At 41.0% G+C, this 20042-nt stretch overlaps 1 protein-coding gene across 3 annotated transcripts; it reads right to left on the bottom strand.

The window, feature by feature from the left end:
- Positions 1–1685: 1685 nt before the first annotated feature.
- On the bottom strand, positions 1686–19732 carry LOC106570220 (CMP-N-acetylneuraminate-beta-galactosamide-alpha-2,3-sialyltransferase 1). Of its 3 annotated transcripts, XM_045694747.2 has the most exons (8): positions 19393–19725; positions 18041–18169; positions 15401–16223; positions 13483–13679; positions 10336–10515; positions 3735–3780; positions 3406–3525; positions 1686–2402 (listed from the first exon to the last, which is right to left on the bottom strand). In XM_045694747.2, the coding sequence occupies exons 3-8, from the start codon at positions 15689–15691 to the stop codon at positions 2229–2231; spliced, it is 1008 nt and encodes a 335-aa protein (XP_045550703.1). In that variant the 5' UTR covers positions 15692–16223; positions 18041–18169; positions 19393–19725; the 3' UTR covers positions 1686–2228. The 3 variants fall into 3 exon arrangements, with proteins under 3 accessions (XP_045550703.1, XP_013997784.1, XP_013997785.1); XM_014142309.3 differs by lacking the exon at positions 18041–18169; XM_014142310.3 differs by lacking the exons at positions 10336–10515; positions 18041–18169 and having other exon boundaries at positions 19393–19732.
- Between the last annotated feature and the right edge of the window lie 310 nt (positions 19733–20042).

Below are 20042 nucleotides of genomic sequence, written 5' to 3' on the forward strand. Positions count from 1 at the left end.
TTAACACCATTATTGCACACAGAGCGAGTTCATGCAACTTACTGGACTTGCTAAGCACATATTTACCCATGAACTTATTTAGGCATGCGATAAAGAGTGAATCAGCTTTTCATTTTTATAAATGAGTTTAAAAAATAAATAATAACAATTCCACTTTGACATGTGGCATTGTGTGTAGATCAGTGATACATCTAAATGTTATCCATTTTAAATTCAGGCTGTAGTAACAAAATGTGGAAAAAGTAAAGGGTGAATAGTTTCTGAACGCACTGTAAATGTGTCTCACTGCAGTTAAGACCATTTAAAAGCACAACAAAGTTCAAATGGGAATACAATGTCAGATATGTTATTTATACAATAACTTAATGTGTTATCACTTTGCTTAATCTAATAGCACAACTAAATGACAGATTGCAGTTAAGAATACATGACATTAAAATGACATGGTGCAAGTGATCAATACTGTTTATTGTAGAAATTGTGAAGCGGTCCACAGACCTGCGATCTTCAACGTGCACTCTTTTTTATAAATAAATAAATATATTCACACACAAAAATAAATATATATTACATTTACATTTAAGTCATTTAGCAGACGCTCTTATCCAGAGCGACTTACAAATTGGTGCATTCACCTTATGATATCCAGTGGAACAACCACTTTACAATAGTGCATCTAAATCTTTTAAGGGGGGGGTTAGAAGGATTACTTTATCCTATCCTAGGTATTCCTTAAAGAGGTGGGGTTTCAGGTGTCTCCGGAAGGTGGTGATTGACTCCGCTGTCCTGGCGTCGTGAGGGAGCTTGTTCCACCATTGGGGTGCCTGAGCAGCGAACAGTTTTGACTGGGCTGAGTGGGAACTGTGCTTCCTCAGAGGTAGGGGGGCCAGCAGGCCAGAGGTGGATGAACGCAGTGCCCTTGTTTGGGTGTAGGGCCTGATCAGAGCCTGAAGGTATGGAGGTGCCGTTCCCTTCACAGCTCCGTAGGCAATCACCATGGTCTTGTAGCGGATGCGAGCTTCAACTGGAAGCCAGTGGATAGAGCGGAGGAGCGGGGTGACGTGAGAGAACTTGGGAAGGTTGAACACCAGACGGGCTGCGGCGTTCTGGATGAGTTGTAGGGGTTTAATGGCACAGGCAGGGAGCCCAGCCAACAGCGAGTTGCAGTAATCCAGACGGGAGACGACAAGTGCCTGGAATATACATTCTTATATATCCTCAGTTTATGACAGACACTTCAAAACCTTGTTTCTTATGATTTGTTTTGTTACTTTATGCAATTTATGAATGTGCTATTCAATGCATTTCTATGCGCTTTAGTAGTAAAGGCCAAAATCAATAATTTATCCCAAAAAATGTTTATACCTAAAGGAGTTCTAAAATTCAAAATCAAATAGCTAAGGGATTCATAGTATTACCATCCAAAACAATTCCATATGTCAGCTCAGCACCCCCCCCATACATTATTAACTTTTAAATTAACCAACAGATTCAAACTATTTGCCGATACGTATTATCTATTTTTAGTTGAATCCTGGGTTGAATTGAAACAATAGATGTTGATGACTTCGCAAATGCTATATAGGCCTAAATAGCATCATTGATGGTATGTGATTGATAAAGTACGGTTATGTTTCCTTTGCATTGTTAAACCTCCCCTTTGGAATGACTTCCAACAGCGAAAGTTCATCTATTTAGTTTATACATTTTAGTCATTTAACAGATGCTCATATCCAGAGCGACACAGATATTTAGTGCAAGAAGGTACAACCACATATCACAGTAGGGACAACCACATATCACAGTAAGTACATTTATCCACAATGAAGTAGCTATCAGCAAAGTCAAAGCTACTCAGGAGGAAAAAGTAAAGTGTTAGTTCACAACTAACACTTTACTTTTTGTGTGGGTGTCTGATAGTGGATATAACATTAAAGATCTGACATTGTTACAAAAAGGTACAAATGTAACATTTTATATAAGTTGTGTCTTAAAAATAGGTTACCATGACATAATCCTTATTGAAATTTCACCCTCAAAACAATCGTTTACATTGATTACTTTTTGCAAATCCAATACATTTTACACATGCATTCCACATCACGATACATTGACAAATTACGTTGAAACAATGTAATTTCAATCAGGGATTACCCATTGGGGATAAACTGAGTCGACAGGATTTAGGCTGATGAGGCTTGGTCTCAGGCCAATGACATATCCAGATATCAGAAGCCTTTGAAAAAATTGATCTTGTGTTTGTCAGCCAGAAGCAGGGTCACGTTGTACTCATGGTCCGCATCATGCACCCCGGTTTCGCGGAAATCGCCTCCGTTGTAATTATTTTCCCAGTAGTGGTGCCAGTTCCCATACCGGTCCGCTCCGAACCCGTACACACTCACCTAAATGATACAATACACCATTATGCAGAGATACTCATCCACCCTGGATTTGGCCATCAGTGTGCCACCCCCCCTCCCCCAAACTGGTTTGGTGAACGATGCCACTGATTACCATGTGATTTATATAGTCATATACATATGTGCTTTGACCCAGATAATGCCATGTACCACAGAACTGATGAGGTGGAATGTTGCTGTACTGATTGATGTGTTTATATGGTGTTCTGGTACTCTGACACATATTAGATCTACAAAATCAACTACAGGACATTGGCAGTGTGTCTCGTTCAAAGACAGGTGCAGTTGCCCCTCCCTCTGCATCACTTGGGTAAACTGTATAGATTCCTGTTTTTCTACATTCAAAAGACGAATAGCCAAAAGGCTGTTGGCAACCATGGGTGCATTTTTATTAAACATAACAGTTAACCTATTTCCTGAAGTCTTAAAATGAAATGTTTCATGTAAGTATATTTCCAATTTTTACTTCAAATAGAGCACACTTTTGAAAATCATGTATTAAATAATATGAAATAAATGTCATTAAAATATACATACAACTATACCTGGAGGAACATGTATCAACTTTGAAACAGGTTTCTCTTTGTTTGGGCTAATGGCTTCTGCCTAGGACATGGTAATTGCCTGCAATTCACTCCTCCCGTGTAGATGGAGATAATTAGCATAACACTCGGTGCTCTGCCCCTCTTTTCGGCCCAAAATGTATTTGTAGAGCAGCGTTGCTGCGTGAGCCAAGTGGTGGGTAGCTAAGTTGCTAATACTGCACAGCGTATTGCCATTTCACCAACACAGGCGGTGACTTCAATTCCATCGGCAGTAAAAAAAATATATATAATTTTGGGACACTTTTTACCGCTTTAAACTAAGACCTCAGCACAAACTCAAAGCAAACCCAGCTCATGCTTTGCAGTCACGCTCAGGGTGTATAGAACTTTGGCAGACAGACAAATGGAAGTGTAAAGCTTGTGAAGGTGGGTGGACTCACCTTATCGCAGATGTGCATGGCGAACAATAGGCTGAGGAAGCCAGTGGAGGGATACCGGCCATGACTCTCCAGCCATGTGTCAAAGACATATTTAAAGAAGGTTGGGCTGTATATCAACACCTGCAAAAAAATAATAATAATTTGACCTTGTGAGAAGTTGAAATCATTACATTTGAATGTTATCAACCAACCAATCACTCTTCAAAATCTGCATTCTTTTGTTTCCAGGTAAGGTAAACTAAAGCAGATCGACCCATACGTAGGGCTTTGGTCAAAAGTAATGCTCCACTATAGGGTGCCATTACAGACAGAGCCAAAGGTTCACTCACCCTGTTCTTGTTTGCCTTAATCCTGGACCGGACAGGAACGTATGTTCTGCGGGAAGCAAAACGCATAATATAAGTACCATCAAAGTATTATCACAGATACACTATATATACAAAAGTAGGTGGACACCCTTTCAAATGAGTGGATTTGGCTATTTCATTCACACCAATTGCTGACAGGTGTATAAAATTTAAAACACAGCCATGCAATCTCCATATACAAACATTGGCAGTAGAATAGCCGTATTGAAGAGCTCAGTGGCTTTCAACGTGGCACGGTCATAGGATGCCACCAAGCCAGTTCAGCCACACAAGCTCAGAATGGGGCCGCTGAGTGCTCGGAGTCCTCGGTTGCAACACTCATTACAGAGTTCCAAACTACCTCTGGAAGCAACATCAGCACAAGAACTGTTCGTCGGGAGCTTCATGAAATGAGTTTCTATGGCCGAGCAGCCACACAAGCCTAAGATGCGCAGCCACACAAGCACTATGCGCAATGCCAAACGTCGGCTGGAGTGGTGTAAAGCTCGCCGCCATTGGACTCTGGAGGAGTGGAAATGTTCTCTGGAGTGATGAATCATGCTACACCATATGGCAGTTCAACGGACGAATCCAAGTTTGGCGGATGCCAGGAGAACACTACCTGCCCCAATGCAAAGTGCCAACTGTAAAGTTTGGTGGTGGAGGAGGAATAATGGTCTGGAGCTGTTTTTCATGGTTCACGCCCCTTAGTTCCAGTGAAGGGAAATCTTAATATTACAGCATACAATGACATTGTAGATAATTCTGTGCTTCCAACTTTGTGGCAACAGTTAGGGAAGACCTTTCCTGTTTCAGCATGACAATGCCCCCGTGCACAAAGTGAGGTCCATATAGAAATGGTTTGTCGAGATCAGTGTGGAAGAACTTGACTGGCCTGCACAGAGCCCTGACCTCAACCCCATTGAACACCTTTTGGATGAATTGAAACGCCGACTGCGAGCCAGGCCTAATCGCCCAACATCAGTGCCCGACCTCACTAATGCTCGTGGCTGAATGGAAGCAAGTCCCCGCAGCAATGTTCCCACATCTAGTGGAAAGCCTTCCCAGAAGAGTGGAGGCTGTTATAAGCAAGGGGGGGGTGACCAACTCCATATTAAAGCCCATGATTTAGCAATGAGATGTTCGACTAGCAGGTGTCCACACACCTTTGGTAATGCAGTGTAAAAGGGGAGACCAAAGTATCTTTGATACTGTCAGTATCAACCACCATCTTTGATAAAGTTCACCTTATTTCTGACAGAAACAGAAGCGCCGCCAACTTTGTTTACTTTGTGGTGGCCCGGCTATCGGCATTGGCTAACAGACTACTGACTATGAGCTCCTCATGACAAACTAGTAGCCTATACCAGTAATATGTTCAGTAAAAGGTTGTCATGTCTGGAAAAGAAACCCAATTTCAGGTTAGAAAATGTTACAGTTCATAGTGAATTTGTGACACTGATACCGTTTTGGTTACTGTTTTTATACTTGGTTTAACTGTTTGTGTTGGAACAGTAACAGTTTGTCACATTATTTATGTTTTAACAGATGATCACAATGACAGTCCTAACGATAAAGATGACCAGATGCAGATGCAAACAGCAGAGGCTTGTTTCCCATCAAGGTCAAAGGTCGTGCATAAGGTCATACGCTATTATGATTTAAAACCACACTCTTAAGATGTGCTAGGTGTGAGGTCATATAACCAACGTTGATTTGGGAATGATTTGATTTGCACCGCATGTAGGCTAGGCTGTATGAAAAGAAAAGTTGCACAGTGTAGATCCAATTAAATAAAATACAATATACTGAACCAAAATAAAAAAAACGCAACAACTTCAAAGTCAATTGAATAAATTAATTAGGCCCTAATCTATCAATTTCACATGACTGGGAATACAGATATGCATTTGTTGGTCACAGATACCTTAAAAAAAAACCAGTGTGACCATTTGCCTCATGCAGCGCGAGTTGATCAGGCTGTTGATTGTGGCCTGTGGAATGTTGTTCCACTCCTCTTCAATGGCTGTGCGAAGTTCCTGGATATTGGCAGGATCTGGAACACACTGTCTTATGCCAATACAGAGCATTCCAAGTATGCAGGCCATGGAAGAAATGGAACATGTTCAGCTTCCAGGAATTGTGTACAGATCCTTGCGACATAGGGACGTGCATTATCATGCTGAAACATGAGGTGATGGCGGTGGATGAACGGAATGACAATGGGCCTCAGGATCGCATCACGGTATATCTGTGCATTCAAATTGCCATCGATAAAATGTAATTGTGTTCGTTGTCCATAGCGTATGCCTGCCCATACCATAATCCCACTGTCACCATGGGGCAATCTGTTCACGTTGACATCAGCGAAGCGCTCGCCCACACAACACCATACACGTGGTCGAGAGGCCGGTTGGACGTACTGTCAAATTCTCTAAAATGACATTGAGACGGCTTATGGTAGAGAAATTAACTAATTCTGGCAACAGCTCTGATGGAAATTCCTGTAGTCAGCATGCCAATTGCACACTTCCTCAAAACATCTGTAGCGTTGTGTGACAAAACTTCACATTTTAGAGTGGCCTTTAATTGTCCCCAGCACAAGGTTCACCTGTGTAATGATCATGTCGTTTACAATCAGCTTTTTGATATGCCACACCTGTCAGCTGGATGGATTATTTTGGCAAAGGAGAAATGCTCACAAACAGATGTAAATACATTTGGGCACAACATTTGAGAGAAATAAGCTTTTTGCACGTATGGAACATTTCTGGGATCTTTCATTTGAGCTCATGAAACATGAGACCAACACTTTACATGTTGAGTTTATATTTTTGTTCAGTGTCGATACCAAAGTTGACAGCTATGCTGCCTTCCTCAAGATTCATGCTATACTGTGTTATAACTAGAGCTCTAAGACTTCTTGACCATCAGACCAATAACATATATACAGTCCCAGTCAAAAGTTTGGACACCTACTCATTCAAGGGTTTTTATTTTTACTATTTTCTACATTGTAGAATAATAATGAAGACATCAAAGCTATGAAATAACATATGGAATCATGTAGTAACCAAGAAAGTGTTAAACAAAACAAAATGTATTTGAGAATCTTCAAATAGCCCCCCTTTGCCTTGACAGCTTTGCGCACACTATTCTCTCAACCAGCTTCACCTGGAATGCTTTTCCAACAGTCTTGAAGTAGTTCCCATATATGCTGAGCACTGAGCACTCTCCTTGGTCAAATAGCCCTTACACAGCCCAGAGGTGTGTTGGGTCATTGTCGTGTTGAAAAACAAATGATAGTCCCACTAAGCGCAGACCAGATGGGTTGGCGAAACGCTGCAGAATGCTCTGGTAGCCATGCAATTTTAATGTGCCTTGAAATCTAAATATAATCAGACAGTGTCACCAGCAAAGCACCCCCACACAATCATACCTCCTCCTCCTTGCTTCACAGTGGGAACCAGACATGCGGAGATCAGCCGTTCACCTACTTCAACTGTATGTATGTATGTATGTATGTATGTATGTATGTATGTATGTATGTATGTATGTATGTATGTATGTATGTCAGAGCTTGGGGGGGTATGCATGTACAGTTGAAGTCAGAAGTTTACATACACCTTAGCCAAATACATTTCAACATTTCACAATTCCTGACATTTAATCCTAGTAGAAATTCCATGTCTTAGGTCAGTTAGGATCACCACTTTACTTTAAGAATGTGAAATGTCAGAATAACAGCAGAGAGAATGATTTATTTCAGCTTTTATTTCTTTCATCACATTCCCAGTGGGTCAGAAGTATACATACACTCAATTAGTATTGTGTAGCATTGCCTTTAAATTGGTCAAATGTTTTGGGTAGCCTTCCATAAGCTTCCCACAATAAGTTGGGTGAATTTTGGCCCATTCCTCCTGACAGAGCTGGTGTAACTGAGTCAGGTTTGTAGGCCTCCTTGCTCACACACACATTTTCAGTTCTGACCACAAATTTTCAATAGGATTGACATCAGGGCTTTGTGATGGCCACACCAATACCTTGACTTTGTTGTCCTTAAGCCATTTTACCACAACTTTGGAAGTATGCTTGGGGTCATTGTCCATTTGGAAGACCCATTTGTGACCAAGCTTTAACTTCCTGACTGATGTCTTGAGATGTTGCTTCAATATATCCACATATTTTCCTTCTCATGATGCCATCAATTTTGTGAAGTGCACCAGTCCCTCCTGCAGCAAAGCACCCCCACAACATGATGCTGCCACCCCCGGGCTTCCCGGGTTGTGATGGTGTTCTTCGACTTGCAAGCGTCTCCCTTTTTCCTCTAAACATAACAATGGTCATTATGGTCAAACAGTTCTATTTTTGTTTCATCAGACCAGAGGAGATTTCTTCAAAAAGTACGATCTTTGTCCCCATGTGCAGTTGCAAACTGTAGTTTGGCTTTTCCATGGCGGTTTTAGAGCAGTGGCTTCTTTTCTGAGCAGCCTTTCAGGTTATGTCAATATAGGACTCGTTTTACTGTGGATATAGATACTTTTGTACCTGTTTCCTCCAGCATCTTCACAAGGTCCTTTGCTGTTGTTCTGGGATTGATTTGCACTTTTTGCACAAAAGTACGTTCATCTCTAGGAGACAGAATGTGTCTCCTTCCTGAGAGGTATGACGGCTGCGTGGTCCCACAGTGTTTATACTTGTGTACTATTGTTTGTACAGATGAATGTGGTACCTTCAGGCATTTGGAAATTGCTCCCAAGGATGAACCAGACTTGTGGAGGTCTACAATTTCTTTTCTAAAGTCTTGGCTGATTTCTTTTGATTTTCCCATGATGTCAAGCAAAGAGGCACGGAGTTTGAAGATAGGCCTTGAAATACATCCACAGGTACACCTCCAATTGACTCAAATGATGTCAATTAGCCTATCAGAAGCTTCTAAAGCCATGACATAATTTTCTTGAATTTTCCAAGCTGTTAAAGGCACAACAAACTTAGTGTACGTAAACTTCTGACCCACTAGAATTGTGATACAGTGAATTATAAGTGAAATAATCTGTCTGTAAACAATTGTTGGAAAAATTACTTGTGTCATGCACAAAGTAGATGTCCTAACCGACTTGCCAAACTATAGTTTGTTAACAAAACATTTGTAAAGTGGTTGAAAAACATGTTTTAATGACTCCAACCTAAGTGTATGTAAACTTCCGACTTCAACTGTATGTATGTATGTATGTATGTATGTATACCCCAATTCCGTGATATCCAAATTGGTATTAACAGTCTTGTCCCATCGTTGCAACTCCCGTACGGACTCGAGAGAGGCGAAAGTCGAGAGCCATGCGTCCTCTGAAACACGACCCTGCCAAGCCACACTGCTCACTTAACCCGGTAGCCAGCCGCACCAATGTGTCAGAGGAAACACCATACAACTGGCAACCGTGTTAGCGTGCATGCACCTGGCCCGCCATAGGAGCCGCTAGAGCGTGATGGGACAAGGACATCAAGGCCGGCCAAACAAACTTCTTATAGTTTAGACACATTTCCACTTCATGAACACATACTAAATAAATAAAAAACATACAGCCATTTCTTAGTAAAACGCAGAAGTAAAAATGAAATAAATACAGTAGTCTTTCCACCATATAGTCAGACACATTCTATTCACAGGCTTGTACACAGCACAGAGGTTGTTGCTACATCTGAAATATCTATTCTAACAAACACTTAACTACCAGAGCAGCTCCACAACTAAGGACATTGTGACCTCTGGTGGACAACCAGAGCCTTACATCGAGCCTCTCCCCATAGACGGATCGATTGGAGAAAGACATCTACGAGTAAATATATACATTTATATAATGCATTTCCTATCCGATTGAGCGGTGGTTAATGTGCAAAGTATTAGTATTCCTTTAAGCATAGGTTCCAATTGTAACAATGATAAGTTGAATCTCTGTCTCTCCCTTTCCCTTTCTATTGACCCCTCCCTTTTGTAACCAAGCAGTGATGCTTTTGTTCTTCCACTGGGGACCTGTTTTCATTGTATTACATCTAATCAATAATCTATACCGTGTGTATGTATGTTTTCTGTTTAATTATTTAGTTAGAAAATAAATAATTAAGCCAATTTGTGTATTGCTGATTCATCAATAAAGTTAGGGTTGTTGCAGATAGCAAAGAGTATGTGACGTTCAGAATGAGACTGATATTAGGTAACGATTAATAATTGACTGTTATTGATGTAAGAGATATCTATATCTTTAGAGTTTAATTCCTTAAACAACTTTTCGCATGGTGCCCCAAATTCCTAATGAGTCAATTGTGACATGATTCATTTAGTCGAGTAACAATTAAAAACAGTTGATCAAATAAATAACAGTCATCAGATTAATGATAGTCACAACAGAAAGTTTACACAGCTTGAAGGATAAATGATTCCGGACCTCAGCGATGAGAACGTTGTTTATACTTTCATCTTTGCAGACAATTCCACAGGCGTCAACTACAGTTTCTATTGAAGGTTTGCTAAGGTGCACTTACATATTTTATGTGAACGTGTAGCGCATTGTTATTGGTCACTCACTCTTTGATGGAGCCGGTGGTCAAGGCACTGGTGATCCACTGCAGGTCCAGAGTCTTGAAGGGGATGAGCAGAAGACTGGTGGTGTTGTCCAGATCTATTGCGCTCTCTGGGTACATGACATGATGCGTAGTCCGGCTCCCAACATCCTTCTCAAAGCCAGCGGTAGGAGCCATGTTCATTCTGCAGGAGCAGGGTTACGGTTATGGTAGTATATTCTCCAATATAACATATGGAGCAGAACACTGCTGGTGTTGTCCAGATCTATGGCGCTCTCTGGGTACATGACGTGATGTGGAGTCCAGCTCCCAACATCCTTCTCATAGCCAGAGGTAGGAGCCATGTTCATTATGCAGGGTTACGGTTAAGGTAGTATCTTCTGCAATACAACATATAGATGATACTACTTCCAGATACTAATCAACATAGCTGTTTTGAGGGTGGGATGCCTGGAGGTAAAAAAAACTTGAATTTGTATCTAAATTAAATGTATTTAATTTGGAATGTGAACATGGTGATGAATCTTGTGGCAGTCTATGGCATTCCTGCTTTCCACATGATCATACAATTCATATGTGTCCCAGTAACAGTGAGTGCAAAGCTGTGATTCTGCCTGTTCAATTAATCTAGTTAGTTCTGCAGAGAGGATCTCTCTCCCTCTCTGTGTGTTTGTGTGTTAAGTGAGTGTGGGATGAGTGTCACGATTGTCGTATGAAGGAGCGGACCAAAGTGCAGCGTGTGTATCGTTCCACATTTTATTATAACTGTGAAACTATGCAAGACATACAAATAAACTACTAAACAAAATAACAAACCGTGACGAAGAGGTGAAACATACACTACCTCAAAATAATCTCCCACAAAACCTAGTGGGAAAAACAACAACTTAAATATGATCCCCAATTAGAGACAACGATGACCTCTAATTGGAGATCATCCCAAAAAACAACAACATAGAAATACATAAACTAGAACCCCACATAGAAATACATAAACTAGACAAAACCCCAACATAGAAAAAAGAAACTAGAACTAACATAGACATAAATAAACTAGACAAAACCCCCTGTCACGCCCTGACCTACTCTACCATAGAAAATAAAAGCTTTCTATGGTCAGGACGTGACAATGAGCAGTATAATCCATTTCAGCCAAGGACTTTCCTCCTTATTTACACATTGATAGTTGGTCTGGTTCCTCATGAAAAACAGTGCAGAAATCAAATCTAAAGCTGGACTTGCATGTTGACTGCATGAACTTTACAAAAACCATGTGATCAAAGGTCATGCAGTTAATAAATAAGTTGCTTTCAAGTCGCTTCTCACCAACTGCACTATGCAGCCATTACCTGAATTGTGGGATGCACCATTTGTCAACCAATTATTAGGGTGTTTTTGGTTAACCCACACGAACGTGACCAAAAGTGACTGAAACAGGAACCAACTTTGCCTCGATTCTACATGGGATACAAATGAAAGTGATGAGACCAATTAATTGTAGCCTATACATGTTATGTTTTGTTTGGGTGTTTGATATGGGGCTATAGGAACATTTGACTTTTAGAAAGGAAAACTTTTTTAAACGATAGCAGCTATGTTGACACTGCCAAGTTGAACTGAGCCTTGCTGTTGTTAACCACCCCAGTGTCTAACTTTCGGCTGCACCTCCCCCGACTATAACTCGCCGACTTTCGTCTACAGTTGGCTTCGTTAGCCTTACTGCTCGAACAAACCCCTATCTTATTCTAATATATTGGCCAGTCCCTCCAGGATTCCGTGATATCAAAATGTTTAGCAAAATCAACAATTCCCTGCTAATTTTACCATTCACTGCACTATTTCAGCAAAAAACAGTCATCGTATAAAACTGACCCATCACTGTAATACAAAGAGGGCTCGTAATTGACCAATCATAGCACATTTATCGCATAATGTGGTTCCTCATCAGCGCATTTCCGCAACAAGTTTGCCAAAATAGTTGCATATTGCTATGCAAAATTGTATAATTGCCGCTGCAAAATCAAGCATTTTTTCCTGCAAATATCACAAAAAAAACCAGCAAAATCTTGGAGGGAATGGTTGGACGTTGGTAAACAAACTGAAAAGGTTCAAACCCCCACCAATGTGCTGGAGTGTGTCAAGTTTCACCACGTATAAAACCAAGGGCTATTAACTGCCACCTGCAGGTAGCCTTTCCTGTAGTCAATGACCAAAAGCGCACTCTTTGGCCTCATGGGTGGAATGTTAATTAATAAAGATTTCAGAAAATCCGGTGTTTCTATGTCAAACAGTTTTGTTATATTTCAGTCTTCTGTGATATATATAAAGTGCAATATTTGTATGCAAACTCAATTTCAAATTTAAACTATATCTGAAATGGTACAGGTGTCTTTTATGAGCTCATAACGATGTGTGTGAGGTATATACTTTTGTTTCAAAATAGATTTAGTTAAGACTACCAAAAATCACTGTGGTCCTAATTTAGCCCACTGCAATAAAAGGTTTTAAAAGAACGTTTTCTCAGGAGTACATTTCATTAGCTGACCCCTTCTGCTGACCTGGATGGAATTCTGCGACCCAACCCATATCAAGTCCCAGTTGACTACTACAAAATAGCAAAAGCCCTCAATTGTGCTGCACATCATGCTAAAACAGCTTTTGGGCTTTGACTATCAAATTCTATGAGACAAACTGACATGGGAACAACAAGTAGGGCAGCTGACAGGTGTGACACGATGTGAGGAACTGTCTATGCTAGGGTGATATTGATGACATCAAACCAAATGGAGCGTCGACACCTACATGTACCTCATACCACGATCAGATCACATTATAATTCAACAAGTGAGATGATATTCATAGCCTATACAAACACCTCCATGGAACAAACTTATACTTTCATGTGGTATTGTCATGATCATTGTAGTCTATAAAACGCTTTGTATACCCGGCTCAGGTGTAATCTTATCAAAGGTTGGGGTGGGAATCAAGAAAGTGGACTACAATGGTTGCACTTGCAAAATAACATCAAAACCTAGATCTTGGTCAGACATGAATGCTATACAGAACAAAACCTCATCTGGCTTTGCAGCTCCATTCCTTATATAATACTCTGAGGTGTGACAAACAAAAAACAAGCTTGCTCAGTCACCTGATGATGACATCACTGTAGTCGATGAGGGGTCCGTAGCGGGAGCCCTTGAGGTTCCCAGAATTTCCCACCACAGCACAGGTCCTACAGCGCTCAGGCCCCGCGTCCTTGTAGAGGTCGTCATCATCAGGGATGACCTGGAACAACTTCTCCACCACCTCGCTGAAGTTGGCCGGGTCCTCATGTTCCTGCAATTTCTGGAGAGAGACGGAAACCGTCAATCCTTTAGCTGTGTCTTCAACCACTCTGGACAGAGCAGAGACAGAAGAGGTAGACACACAGCATAGACAGCCCAGCTACCACAATGTTCTGAGAACCATATGTTTTTTAGCGCTTGGTGAGAGCATGATTGTCCTATGGTTATTTTGCATACAACCTTCCCATAACGTTTCCTCGTGGTTCTATTTAAACTCATGTTCTCAGAATGATCAGAAAACGTTAAGAAACAGCGGTTTTCTGTGGGAATTCCAGTATTTCAGCATAATGTTTTCTGCAGGTTTCCTCATCATTCTATTTAAGGTCATGTTCAAGAAAACTCCATAAAAAAACACAAAACATTAGTTCAAAAAATGTTCTAAGAATGTTATTTAAAAACATATACATTATATTCTCAGCATCAAAAAACAATCCTATTAAAGGGATAGTTAGGGATTTTGGTAATGAGTCCCTGTATCTACTTGCCCAGAGTCAGATGAACTCATGGATACCATTTTTACATCTGCTTGCATTTTGAAGGAAGTTGCCAACTAGCACAATTGCTAACTAGCGTTAGCGCAATGACTGGAAATCTGCTAGCAAATACCCATAGACTTCCAGTCATTGAGCCAACACTAGTTAGTATTGGCTCTCAAAACTACCTCTATATTAGCCGATGCTCTAATCCAGAGAAACTTACAAGAGCAATTAGGGTTAAGTGCCTTGCTCAATAGCACATCAGAGTTTTCACCTAGTTGGCTCTGGGATTTGGCCCAACACTCCGCTTGGCTACATGTTGCCCTACTGGACGCAGACACATACAAACGGTATCGACTGCTTCATCTGACTCTGGGGAAGTAGGTAAAGGGCTTCATTGCCAAAATCCCAAGGTATCCATTAAAGTATGTTCAGTTGTGTTGGCCATGCCCACTAATTGGATCTTAATGAGTGCTTGTTTCCTTTGAAATAGAGTCTGTTTGAATAGACTAAAATGACCAGCTTTGGTGGAGCAGTGGATTCATTCAATGGACAGACAGCAGAAGATCATAGGTTTGGATCTGGGGCAATGCCACAATCATTTTTTCTCCTTTTTTTTTTTTTTTTTTTAACATATTTAATGCCTAAGCAAACTAATTTCAACTAACCTATAACTGTCAATATTGTGACAGATTAGGTTCAAAAATAGAATGTCTCTGAAAGCCTGAGCAACAGGGAGTGGAAGTTTTTTTCCCTCTGTTTATTGGATCTAGACTTTTCTAGCAGTATTGAATGGTATTCATTCAGTTCTTTCTGGTGCAATCTTAGCCACCTCATAATAAAGCATAGCTGACTAGGAGATGGCATTGTTAAGAAAACAAAGTTCATTGCGTTGGTACGTACATATCATTAATAACGTAGTCATGGACACATTGTTTTCTTCCTTGTCCTGATTATCATTAGGATGGGTTGCCTGATGTGACTGAACCAAACTCACCTCTGATTATTCACCTGTAAGTCTCAGAACATCTCATCTGCCATCACATGTACATGTCAGTCAGCAGACTGTCCCTCCAGGTCAGAGGGTGGACTAACTCAAACTCTAACCCTTGCTTTATGTCCACATCCCGGTTCAACTAACCCTTGCCTCAACCCTAAACCTAACCCTTGATTCATGTCCACAATCCAGTTCAACCCTAACCCTAGCACAAGCTCAATCCTAACCCTTGCAGTAGTAACATCTCACCTGCCACCAGTGGTATGTGTCGTCAGTCAGCAGGCTGTTCTTCCTAGACATCAGAGGGTGGACTGACAGGTTGAACCGCTCAGTGAACCAGGGGTCGTCCTCCAGCTCTGTCATACACTGTCGACAGCCACACTGGCCTTTAGAGAAGAAGTTGTCCGACTTGTGTATGGCATATTTGAAGAAGTACAGAGAGGGATCTCTCAACGTGAAACTGAAGAGGAAAGTGGTGAAAGTTACAATAAAGGCTAACACAGTAAATGCCCTGAAGTTCTTCTGCATCGATAGATACATGGTGTAGTGGTAGACAAAAATGAAATTTTCAGGGAAGCGGAGGGAAGGGAAAAACAGAGAAGCCCCTTATTGAAAATTCAGATTTCCAAGGGATGTCTGAGAATAATTCCTCCCCTGGAGATTTCTTGGTTATAACAGGATGAACACAGGGTTCCTCTGATGAACAGAAACAGGCCGTGTCTTCATCACAATTACAGGCTCCACTTCAAGCCGTTGGAAAACAATAACATCTCAGTAAAAATGTGACCAGAATACTAGCTCCTTATATTTTGTAGGGAAGCTTTCTATAGAAAATGTTTTGGTCAGACAACAATCACTCCATTGAAATCCATAGATGAGGAATCCTTGTGCATGTCCATTACTCGTCTGCTGACCAATAGTATGGTAATTCCACTGTGGTACACAATCCAGGATGGTCCTGTCAACTTAACGATGGCCAGGTAACTATATCCATCTGCTCTTCTGCTGTTGACAGCGTGAGGTCAGTGACTGGTGCGTCTAGCGTTCACTGCCTGTCCAGTCAACCATCCACCTAGAAGGCAAACAAGACATTTATAACAAATACACACTGCTGGGTAAATTAACGATCATATGTGCTAAAACAAAAAGGCCCTTCAACAGCTTTCAATTTGAAGTATTCCCAGAACCAACTCTAGCTTTATACTAAAAACAGAGAAGCAGGAAGACCTCCTGGGATCTACTTCCACATAAAAGGACAGAGCTCCACTATGCAGCAGGCAGGGTTTACTGTTAACATGTCACAGTATTGTTCACATTCAGCCAAGGCAAGTCTATAGCCACATTCCACACAGAAATCTCTCGTCAAATTATAGGCAGAGTTGATAAAATAAGGGGTTAGCAGAAAAACATACTGACTTCCCATTTTTGCTCATTACAAATCTGTGTCATGTCAATTTAGTGCAGATCTCCAATACAAAGGGACACAGAGACCAGAGGCTGGGAGTGTTTTAAAAAAAAGCATTCTACCAGGAAACCCTGGGTCTGCCCTGCAGGGAGACAGAGGAGCAGGGGTTGTGAAGGTTGTCTGGGAGAGATGAAGAGGAAGATAACGGAATGGAGGAATGTCTGAGGCTGTGTGGGAGGGATCGTGATCGTTCTGTGGGCGGGTAAAACCCGGAAAAACATCACCCTCTCATAATCACATCTGAACTGCCGGCCTTGGCACATATCCACATCACCTGTAAGGTGTAAACAGTAGGCCTATCGTGCTACTGCTACTCGGAGTCATAAGTCTTTGTAAGACATATGGGTATAATCCAACATCTAAAATGTGTGACTTCTCATTTGAACTTCCATTAGATGTTTATTTGGAACATGTGGTAGGTTGTCATTTTGGGAAGGCAATTTGACAGGTGTGTTTGAGTGAGAGCGAAAGAGTGTATGGTGTGTGTATGTGAGAGTGTGTGTGTGTGGTGGGGTTAATGCACACTAATGTAAGAGGTGGTGTATTAAACTCAGGGAGCCCTTGGAGACATAAGGCCAAGTACCGTAGATGACAGACTTAACAGGCTGTATGGTACAACAGGGGAAGGGAGGGAGGGGGGTTGCAAGTGAAAAAAGAAAGAAATAAGGGAGAGCGAGCGAGAAGTAGAGAGAGGGAGGAAAAGTGTCAAGGCTGAGGAGTTGTAGGTTATTTTCTAATCTCAGGTTTATACAAGTCATCAACTTTACAGGATGGCGCAACAGATAAGTTGTGTTCCCGAGAAATTGCTTTTTCTTTCCTGCTTCCTGTGAGCAAGTTCAGCTCTCAAACTTCTGCAGAGATGAGTTCTTGAATCCCTTTTTATTACTTGCTTGACAGCACATCTGTACTGTACAGGACATTCTAGATAGAAAAATAACCCAATCAAAATATAAAGCTATTACACACTTTGTAGTGAGTTTCCTCACCTCAAGGAAATTACAATCAGATTTATGACATTCTATTACAGTCATTTACAAGACTGATCAGGTAATTTTTACATTGAGTCAAAATTCCAGTGCTTTCTGCTTGATAGCAAATTGTAATTGTGTCAATTTGAGGAATAGTAAGCATTTCCCAAAGTTAAAGCTTTTAGACCTAGAAATATGGCAGATTTCCAACAAGCTATCTAGGCTTTTTTCCCCAGTGGTGGAAAAAGTACCCAAAGGTCATACTTGAGTAAAAGTAAAGATACCTTAATAGAAAATGATTCAAGTAAAAGTGAAAATTCCCCAGTAAAATACTCCTTGAGGTAAAGTATTTGGTTTTACATTTACTTAAGTATTAAAAGTAAATGTTCAAATATACTTAAGTATCAAAAGTATAAATAATGTAATATTCCTTATATTATGCAACCCAGACTTCACCATTTTGTTGTTTTTCAGCCAGGGGCACACTCCAACATAATTTACAAACAAAGCCTGTGTGTTTAGAGTCTTCCAGATCAGAGGCAGTAGGGATGACCAGGGATGTGCGAATTGGACCACTTTCCTGTCCTGCAAAGCATTCAAAATGTAAGGAGTACTTTTGGTTGTCAGGGAAAATGTAGGGAGTAAAAAGTACATTATTTTCTTCAGGAATGTAGTGAAGTAAAAGTTGTAAAAATATAAATAGTAAAGTACAGATATCCAAAAAACCGACTTAAGTAGTACGTTAAAGTATTTTTACTTAAGTACTTTACACCACTGCTTATTAATCCCAAATAGCACCCTATTACATTATGGTGCACTATCAATGACATTTAGTGCTATACAGAAACCCAGCCTAAAACCCCAAACAGCAAGCAATGCGAATGTGGAAGCACTACTATGGACCCTGGTCAAAATTAGTGGACTATAATGGAGACGCACTCAGCCTTGGACACAGGATAACATGGATGTTTCCGATTTATTTTGGGGAGCGGACTAGAGAACTCTTCTCATTTTAGAGAGCGGTAGTCAACAGTTCTCCCACTGGTTAAAAATATACGTTATTTTCATCAGACTGGCGTTAACGGTCAATGTACACCGTTTATTTTTCACTTTAACCAGAATTAAACCACAGGTCAACATAATGTCACGGGTTAGTGCAATTCATGTTGAATTTACATTTGTTCGCAACTCAAAATTAGACGTTAATTTGACGTGTCATGAGGTTTTTGCCCAGAAAGGGGGAGTATGCTCGGTGTCGGCAGAACTTGGCCGGTGGAAGCCAGAACCACCATGTGCCACATGAGAGCTCCTTTCGTAAATGTTGTTGTGAACTGCGCTGCACTTTTTACCCCCCCCAAGCTCTGACATACATACATACATATACATGACTGAGATAAGTGGTTGTCCCACCTAGCTATTGTAACGAACGTGTAATGCCACCGAAACTCGCACGTAGTTTGTTGACTAGCGTAAACAGTCTAGGACACTGATTTCCCATGAAATAATCAAGTTGTATTTTGTTTGGATGAACACAGACAACGCACTCCAGCAGTGACCCGCCGCACAAAACCCCTTCCCAAAAACTCTCCCCCATCATCCGCACAGACAGCAACTAAGTTGCACAACATTGTGTGATAGGGTGAGAGACTTTCCAATGGGTAAAATATTACGCTAACTGTAAGTCGCTCTTGTCTGCTAAATTACTAACATGTAAACGTTGTAAACTCTAACTCACTCACTTTCTAACTCACTCACTCTCCGGTCACACCAGGGCTAATACAGCTCTGACAGATACACAAATGACTGACCTGGTTCAAGTTGTTTTTGAAACGCCCGTTGAAATGCAGCTTGTTTGAGTCCAACAGCACAGCATGTGTTTAGAGGAACTGCATAATGAGCGAGTAATTACTTGGAGAGCAGAATTATAGTTTAAGTATGACATCAACTCGGGCCGCCACGCCTGTGACGACTCTGACTGACGCCATAACCTATTGGGCAAAATTTGAACACATTTAAAAAAATGTTTTTGCCAACATCACGTATGAACGCCTGCTCACTTTGCAATGGCCGGTATTTGGGAATTACCCAAAAGCATTTCGCAATACAGTGTTTCTTGGTCCTCAAATACACCCAACAGTATACTTTTGTAACCCCGGACAAGCACAACTGGTTCATCTTGTCAACTAATCAACTTATCAACTAATCATCAAGCCCTCAATGAGCTGAATGAGGTGAGTTTGTCAATGGCAACCACGAATCTGTGTTACTGTTAGGGGTACTCGAGGACCGGGGTTGGAAAAACTGGTGTAACGCTTTCATAATGATTGGTATCGTAATTACAGCCACATAGCTGTCAATACGAACATCATGTCGAATAATGGTTTTGATATGATTTTGTTAAGATTCCCATTGGCGACAGTTAGTCTTACTGGGGTCCCGATACATAACGAAAAAAACA

The sequence above is a fragment of the Salmo salar genome, chromosome 14, assembly GCF_965601325.2.
Source record: "Salmo salar chromosome 14, fSalSal1, whole genome shotgun sequence".
NCBI classification, from domain to species: domain Eukaryota; kingdom Metazoa; phylum Chordata; class Actinopteri; order Salmoniformes; family Salmonidae; genus Salmo; species Salmo salar.